Here is a 9262-nt window from a genome sequence, read left to right on the forward strand (position 1 = left end):
TCACAAGTGTTAATTTCATGCCCAGATTAGTCATCTGAAAAGCTTTAATCACTGAGCTCAATCAATACACTCCAATAGCAATGACATTTTATTTATTTGTTACTTTATATGGGAAAACAAAAAAATGAAATTGCACCTGCAGCTTGATTAGAAGCATATAAAATTTCAATTCATAAAAAGGTTTATGGCGTTGAAAATCTCCACCGTATAACCAAAATGACAACACTCAGCCTGTAATAAAAGTCTGCCATATGTGTGTCTGTGGTGTGGTAAACGCTGCAGGACACTGCCAACAAGCCAGAGCCGACCACCAAGCACCAAAACTGATTTGTCATGCGCATAATCTGCCTCATATCCACCAGTCTGTACACATTTGTGCACAGATTCCTTTGTTAGTGACAGTTAATGAGTGAACATGTTCTCCCTTGAAGACTTGACATGCCATGTCAGCTCAGTGACATCATTCAGGAGTTATGTGTTAACAAAATATATACTGCTCAAAAAAATAAAGGGAACACAACTTAAGACATCCTAGATCTGATGTGTTCCCTTTACTTTTTTTGAGCAGTGTATTTCTTCACATTAGAAAATTGTGTCCCATCCTACTGAGATGCTGAAAGTTTTAAATCTGGAATGAAAGCTAAACATTGCATGTCAATGTCTGAGAAGCAAATGTAGCAAAAATGGACAGTAAAGAAAAAAATAAGATTGAGGTGGTGAAATGGAAATATGTGTTTTTAGATTAAAAAACCTCACATATCAAATTATAGACACTCCATAGCATTGATGGAAAAATTATATAACACTGTTAGTATTAAAATAATGCTTACATGTTCATGTATTTAGTTTGCCTCTGAATATATGTAGTACATACTGCATGTACTACTTTAGATGCTGGACATTTATTTGACTGCCTGCATACAGCTTCCAACAGTACCAATGCAATGCCCTCTATAAGCTCGCATGCTCTGTATGTAAACTCTCAGTTGTAGCTGGTAGATAGCAAAAAGTAGCATAAAATGAAAATAAAGCACAAGCATCTCCAAACTGTGCAGCTACTATATGCACATCTTGAAAACATGAATTTTGAAGACTGCTGAATAACCACAATGTATTTACACATGTTGACACAGGGTCAGCAAATGAAGTAATAATGCAGTGCATGCCTTAGTTGATGTTGTCTTGTAATTTTACAACTTCTCTGACAAATGACAAATGTACACTTAACCAAATGAGCAAAGACAAACTGTCACACAGTGATCCAGGTGTTTTCGGGGTCTATAAAGGGGTGTGACTCCAGAGCAGTTTATTCTCATACAGTATATGTACTCTTGACTTTGGTGGCAGATGACCTCAAGTCTGACTTTTTCTAGTACAACCACAAAATGCATCAAAATAAAGCACATGACACCTTCCTTTTCACCATTTTTCAGTTTATTGTTGGCATATTGGTGTGTTTGTGTTTGTAATATGCGGAAAGAAATGTGTTTATACTTGATTCCAACTGCAACGTCAACAACACCTTTTGCATTTGGCCATGTTTTTGTTGTCTCATTAAAAATGAACCCTTAAAGTTTTGGTTATAATGACACAGAATTATCATGTACTTCAATCTAAATTATTACCTTCTTTTTATTTATAGACATAATCTTTATCAGTATCCAAAAGTGACAAAAAAAAGCCAAACAATGAGAGCTTGAGTTTTACATCTGCTAAGGCTGTTCTGTTCCTTTTTATGTCTCTCACTGAGGAAAAACAGCAAACCTTCTTCAAGGGAACTTAAACAGCAGCCAAACCTTGGAATCAGAATGTGGAACCCAGCAAATGGATAGCCTAAGTAGTTATAGATAAATTTATATATAGAGTTTTATATTCAGCTCAAAACTTCTTAAAAGAGTACAGTAAACACTTCTTACACATGATAGAAACTACTTGATGCTGCAGAATCAGAAAGTGTAGGCCAAACACTGTCCAAGCCCACGATGTGGTGAACAAACCAAACCCAAAGAGAGAGAACAAAAAATGAACAGAACACAAAAACCAAAAAAATAAATAGAGAAAGTAACCTGCCCACAATATTTTCATATAAAGTTTGAAGTAGATTGGAATAGAGACACCTGACCACACAACAAAATAGAAAAATCTAAAACAGTGGTATTGCATTTTGAAATGCACAAAGATTCTCCTGTACAATTTGGCGTCTCTCTGCGAGTACAGACGCCTAAAGGGCTCAGTGGTGTTTTCTCTGGGTGGCTCTCGCTTCGATTTGTCTTTTTGAACACATACAGTCTTCATCTGGTTTTATTTTCCTCAAAGATGTATACATCAGTGCTGTAAACAGGCACACAGATTGGAAAAGCACGGAGAGATCAGTGATCAGTTTGTTCTCTCTGTCATCGCCGTCCTTCCTCTTCCTCTATTAGTTTCTCAGTCCTGCTGAGACAATGGGCTCTTCCCGGTAAGGCTAACTGTTTACTTGCCTGTCTGCACTCAACCATTCCACCCCCTGCCACACCTTACCTCCTAACACCCTCCTCCATGTCCAACCGTCTCCTAATCCCGAGGGAGAGGGAGCCTCCAAAGCCGAGTAGTGCTCCAAGGAAATCCAGAGAAAACGTAGTTCCTTAAGGGAAGTGTTTCTCATTTTCGGTGCAGTCATGAGTGTTCTTTTTTTTTTTCTTTTAGCTGAGTGAAGAAGGATAAGGGTAGGGAGGGCATGATGGACTGAAAACTTGATGAATTTTTTTTATATAGCCTTGGTCGTCGGGCAGTGATTGTGCAAAGTCACGCAGTCTCCGGTATGTCCACGCGAAAGGAGCTAGCAAACCCTTTTCCTCGCTGTAAGAAGTAGAGAAAAACACAAAGCCTGGTTAGCTGTGTGTGTTTGTGGGTAGGGGAGTGTCATATTTGTCTAAGATGGATGACAGAACACAAAACAGAAAGATTCCACTGGTGTGGCCTTATTCACAATGACTTAGTAGGATTATACATGCACAACAAGAGGTAGGAAGTCACATCTCTCAGCGTGGCCATCCCCATTCAATCCCCGCTTGTGAAATGGCTCATGGATAATGTGTGTGGGGCTACTGTATGTATGTGAAGTGGGGAGGAGGCTGTTATGGGACTAGTGGAGGGTGGGTGAGCTGTGAATATTGCATGGCCAATTTATTTAGGACAACAACAAAAATTTGTGTCATTCATGTCCCCTCCCTTTCTCCTCAGCGCCCTCAGTGTCCCTGGGTTTGATGACAGTAATCACTGGGCTCTGGTTATCATCCACCCCCTTCACCGCCCCCCCACCCCCATGTACACCCACACTGACCTGACCCCAGGCCAGGCCCAAGACTGCACCTCCCAGGACAAAAGAGCCTCTTTGTATCAGTGGCTGACTTGATCAGATTAGGGGGATTCAGCCTCTTGGTATCATCATTCTATCCCTTCCTCCACTCCAGGCCTCTGCCCCCTCCCCTCTCTTCATCCCCGCCCAGCCTTATCTCTGACTGTTTTTTCTTCTTTGCCATTATCCAACCCCCACCCCCTCACCACAAACCCTGCACTCATTAGCGTAAGGCCCACAGTGATCTACTTTGACAGACAGATGAGTGACGGTGGTCGTGGGAAATACAGAAATATTAGGAGCCCTTCACTTGGAGTGCTGCATCATAAGTACATAATCCATGGTAACCAGAGCAGCACACAACAAACACAGTGTATGTGTCAAGTCAAAGTTGAGAGGGTAAAGAAGAGAAACACGGATGCTAATGATTTAATGTGTTTACTAGTTGTTGCTTGATTTCTGTTTGCAGGAGAAGTTTTACAGGCAACATTTTTACATCATGTCTATTTTCTGTAATTTGAAATGTAATGCGTTCTGTGCAGAAAGCTCTAGTTTTGGTGGTGTTTACATTTTTAGATGCTTCCTTTTTTGCCTTTAGGTTCATAAAACCCTTTAATTGTAAAATGTGCATTGTCACACAACAGCAACATTGCTATATTTAATCATTATCACATTTGTTATTTTTTTATTGCATTAGATGGTGTTATCTGCTTGTCAGTAGGAAACAGCCTTATATTCCCACAGGTATTATACTGACAGTTTGTTTTACTGCTTATATTGCTTGTTATTCTAATTCTTATTCCGTGCACTGCTTATAAAGTTAATTTACATTAGTGCTGTAACATAGCAGTGCTACTGTATTTTATGATTTCATGACTTCATTTCTTATGCAGTTTTATTTTTAAATTCCATTCCAGGTGTTGACATGTGCTTGTCATCAAAAACATAGCCATTTCCATATAACGTCAGCTCTCTTAATCATAATTAATAAAATGTTAACGTAACCTGCTTCAGTTCTTTTTCTAATTATTTCATTAATGCATTTGACATGGTTTTATTATTTTGATATTCCTTTAGATGATGCTGACGTATTCCTGTTATTAAATAACTACAATTGTTACTTGGTTGATTTTTATTTTATTTTATTTTTACAATTTTAATTGCTGAATTACATTACTGCTATAATACATTCATATCCACTCCCTCGTCAGTATAATGTTATTTTAACCTGCTTGGAATATAGTTCACTGACTATCAGCATCTGTAATTGCTTGTTCCATTTTCAGCCTATGAGACTCGTAAAACTCTTTTACTGTCAATAATTCATGCCACAACCACAGTACTGATGTATTTTTATAATGATTTCATCAGTTAATTTGACACGTTCTGTTCTTCTTCTATTCATTTTGATGATACTGACATATACAGTATGATTCTAATTATGCAGCATTACCTTAAAAGTTGTTACTTGATGTTTTGCATTCTTGTTACTGTTTTCATTGCTGGTTCTTTATTCTCCCTGTGTTCATCTTGTGCCTGTCACTGATGTGTTTGATCAGAACCTGCTCGGAATGCCCCACAATTCACATCAAGTAAACTGTGACCTGATGATCACCCTCTGTGATGATGCTACAAGCACCCATTGTGCCATTCATCTTTTATAAGGACTATGATATTCTAATACAAGCAGTTGGTTGCTTGCTCCACATATCTTTTAGAGCCAAAAAAAAGAATAAAATATTAATTAAAAGGGAAAATGAAGCATTTTTCCTGCTGTTCCTAACAGCATGCTGTGGTTTCAAATGATGGCGCTAAGGAAGCAGCAGGGCTCTGACAGTCTGATAATTCAAGCTAGCTGTGTCAGATGATGAGAGAGGGGGACTCTTCAGGCGCTACTTGACAAAATTATAATTAAGCATTATCACCAAATTGCAGTGATTGAGGATGTATCTCTCTGTGGCCTTTGAATGAGAGTTTAGAAACAGTGATTCCTTGGGAAATGCATCTTTTCCCTTCTTTTTTTTTCTCCTCAATTATCTAAAACTGATTTTTGATCCTCGGATCTGACACAATGACATCCGCTGAATGAGAATGAGATGCTAAGCTCAGGGCCTGTCGTTCGTCTTCGCTGATTAACAACAGCCATTTTTCATTCCTGGGCTTCGCGAGAGGGCTGACGTCTTTTATATTACAGCAGCCATTTTCCCATAATGAGACTGAGCTTCCTTATTGCTAACATCACCACCTACATCAAAGCAACCTCATAGATCATAATTGCTTTTGGCATGTTTAATTTGGAAAAGCCCACAGGCCGATCACTGCTGCGGGTTTGCACGTGTGTGTCTAAGGCTGAATTTAAACTGAGGGAAGATAAGATTATCACAGCTGGAGATAATGGAGATGCTTGAGAAAGAGGGAAGAGTTAGTTAAACATTGTGACAAGAGGGCAGAGAGACTAGGGTCAGAGCTGAAATGAATTTCACACATCCAGCCAATCCAGGGAGAAAATTGCATTGGAATGCTTTTTCATCTAATTCTATCACTAGATCAGAGAGCGGGGTGCGCACTTAGACCTGCGTAAAACACAATACTCACTTAAATAAGCTGGGTTATAAGGTGCTCTTGAGCTAGGCAGAAATACTTCCAACTCTTTCCTCTCTAGGGAGTCGTGGCGGTGGCTGAGGTGATGGTTTTGGAGATGGTGGTTTTGATGATGGTGGAGATGTTGGTGACTGAGAGATGTCTCTTTGCCAAAGGTGGAGAATGACTTATCGGCCGTTTGCTCTAGGCTTTCAAATACCTCTGTGTCCGGAACTGAGTCCATGCCAGGCACGTGGAGGTTGCTGCGGTAGTCCGGGCCCTGACGTCCATCCGAGGGCACAAAGCTCGGCATCCAGCAACGATCGGAGTGGCCCAGGGCCTTACACTCCTCTGTGCAGTTAGAGAACAGATCGGCACCTGTAGAAGAGGGGAGAGAAGAGAAAAACACAAGCCAGGCGTTGAAGTGTTTTGCATTTCATGAACAAACAGGTAACGTGATACCTGCACAAATGCTCATACAAACAAACGTGAGATGATGCAGTGTATTTATCGAGATTTGCCCAATGAATATTCATGCCACGTGCTCTTTGATTGTTCATGTCAAGGGTTTGTGGCACAGATCAAAACCTCCTGCACAAGGGACAGGAAAGCTCCTCTGCCAACACACACAATGAAAGATAAATTGTTTTGTAAAAGTTGAAGTCAATAAACTGTGTGTGTGTGTGTGTGTGTGTGTGTGTGTGTGTGTGTGTGTGTGTGTGTGTGTACTGGACTACATTATATTCAGAGGTGTCTCTATATTTTTGTCCTCCCCAGCTACATACATGAGAGGGTCAGAATATTAGGAACACCTCTGAATATAACGTAATCCAGTACAGCACCACTTTTAACTATGCTCTCAATAATAAACATATAATTGAATTTATACATTAAAGACAATTTCACCAAGAACTGAAACATTTTGAGCTTCATAAACACAAATGTTAAGGAAGAAGTGTTGCATTGAATTGCATACATTTGTACAGGTGTACCTAATAAAGTGGCTGGTGAGTGTACACATATATATATATAGTGGCAGCAATTCTATGTAGTAGAGTTAATTTTTCTCAGTCAAACCATGCCACAAAATAATTATCAATAATAAATAATGCATTCATAATGCACAGAGAGTGTGAGGAACATCAAAATGTCTGTGTACATCCCTGTTCCTGACTCATATAAACTCTCAGTTTTTGCCATTAACACATATAAGGTACTGTACATACAATATAAAAAGAGTCAATTATTAAAGTAGATTATGGAAAGCAAAGAATTTCTTTAGCAAGCAGAACCATATCCAGGATTTTAGAAATATTGGATTCATTGGCATCTACACCTTTTTTAATTATTAGATTCTGTCATATTACTAATCCTTCTTCAGTGTTTGGCTTGCCAGAATCATAACCTTATGAATATTATGGCCATCAAATATAATGTCAATCAAATACAAAACATCAAAAGTCTTTGGATGTTTGTTCAGCGCTGCAGCATTTTACATTGCAACAACATACGTGTAAAAGTTTCTTTTTTCTCCCCATATGTGAGAGCATGAGTGTGTATGTGCGTGTTTGTCGGAGTTGAGAGGCTGGTTCATTCTTTAAAGCCTTTGCCGGCAAACTGACCGCGCTCCCTTTAGCCAGGACATTAGATTAACCAAACCACAACTAAACAGTGTTGGATTACCCTGCCACCCCCATCACTGGCCCTCAGTCTCACCCCTTTTTCAAAACCTTTTGTCTTCCTTGAAAGACTAGCTGCAGGTCCAACTGAAAACCAGTTCGAGCACGCTCACTTTCATGTGGAGTAATTACTGGGTCTTTTTAATGGCGGGAATTCTCTGTAAGAAAATCACCTTATGTCACAGAGCAAAGGGTAACGGAGTTAGGAGGAACATTAGCTATTCAGCATAACTATTTAGGCCAAGTGTGAGCCTTAAGCCAAATTCTGTTTTCATTGCCCCATATGTTTTTGCAGTAGGGCCTAGATCCTGTGTATGCAGGTTGTTTGAAACCTAAATCTGCTTGCTATGTACGTATGTGTCTGAGTTGCAGTTTGGGGCTCAAATCTGTACTGTCCAGCTACGGCTATCTGCTGCTAATCCCTCTGAATACAGACTGATTAGGCTAAGACTGCTGTGTCTCAGTAAGCAGTGTGTGTGTGTGTGTGTGTGTGTGTGTGTGTTTGTGTGTGTGTGTGTGTGTGTGTGTGTGTGTGTGAGTGTAGCAGTCAGCAGTGTTACAAAGCAGATTAATTTAGCTTGCCATCACTAACAGCTTGGAAACGTGCCCAGTCTCCTATTGAGAGGAGTGGGTTTCTTATTAAATATTAAACAACATGCATAAATACACCATCACATTATGTTGTAATACGGCCTCTTACACAGGAGGAAACAACTTACTGTACAGTTAGGGGAGCAGCTAGAACACACACTGGGTGCTGACATACTATATCCGTGCACCTGGGCATGCAAGGAACACTGTATTGTGGGCAGAAACAAAAAAAGTCGAAGGAGGACGCAGAGCTCTGTTTCCATTTTAAAATGGATGCTGAGTTAATTCTTAAAATGGGAATAGGAAATGTGGCATTTAGACTCTGTCAGAGCGATAAGACACACACACAGAGTCAGAGAAAGAGGGAGGAAAAAAGAGAAAAACAGTGGGAGAGGGACGGTGTTTTCAGCCACAAAGACAGATCAAGACATCTTGATATTTCTTGACATTTTGGCAAAATTACATGTTCCCCTGGCACATTAGACAGTCTTTATCGAGTCAGGAGGATAAAAAAAAAAAATCATTTCAGCTATAAAATTGAACATCTTGCCTCATACACACACAGAGACCCTGAATCGTGCTTCAAATGTGAATAAAGGTTGTTGTTAATGCCTTTATCTCTCTTCTCTGTACTGTAGTTTTCCAACAATTTTCTCAGAGCAGTTGGCAAAAGGCATAAAGCTTCATCCGGCTGCAGAGTACAGTATCTTTCCTCCACTTCAAACAAAAATGCATCAACATGTCTCATGCTAAGTCCAAAACCAGTAGAGAGGCCAACAAGGAGACAGAAGGAGGGTAAAGCAATCTTGAAGCATGCTGACCCTCGTTACTTCTAGTGCCTCATCTCATCTTAGCATTCTGCATGGCGTTTGTGCAGGGCAAACATAAAATCTGGATAATAACCTTCATTTGGTAATTGGTATGCAGAAGTCTGAAAAATGAAATACTGATCAGCGAGCTGTTACCGCAGTGATAACGTGAACCACAGGCCTAAGAAGGAATTCATCATGGCAGCAAGGTGAGATGGGAGCGTCTGTGTGGGTGTGGGGGGGGGGGGCGTAAAAACCATAAGGAG

The 9262-nt window shown here is 39.9% G+C and overlaps 1 protein-coding gene across 3 annotated transcripts in view; it reads right to left on the reverse strand.

Moving 5' to 3' along the window:
• Window positions 1-206: 206 nt before the first annotated feature.
• The window catches only part of pcdh10b (protocadherin 10b), a 17581-nt gene continuing 8525 nt past the window's right edge, over window positions 207-9262 (reverse strand). The window contains exons 4-5 of one of the 3 annotated variants that reach the window (XM_020611291.1): window positions 5933-6295; window positions 207-2838 (exon numbers count right to left, since the gene is read on the reverse strand). In XM_020611291.1, the coding sequence (XP_020466947.1) occupies window positions 2819-2838; window positions 5933-6295 (383 nt within the window). In that variant the 3' untranslated portion in view covers window positions 207-2818. The remainder of the gene's footprint in view (window positions 2839-5932; window positions 6296-9262) is intronic. The other 2 variants (XM_020611290.1, XM_020611292.1) reach the window with 2 other exon arrangements.

The sequence above is a fragment of the Monopterus albus genome, unplaced genomic scaffold (genome assembly GCF_001952655.1).
Source record: "Monopterus albus unplaced genomic scaffold, M_albus_1.0 scaffold111.1, whole genome shotgun sequence".
Taxonomy (NCBI): domain Eukaryota; kingdom Metazoa; phylum Chordata; class Actinopteri; order Synbranchiformes; family Synbranchidae; genus Monopterus; species Monopterus albus.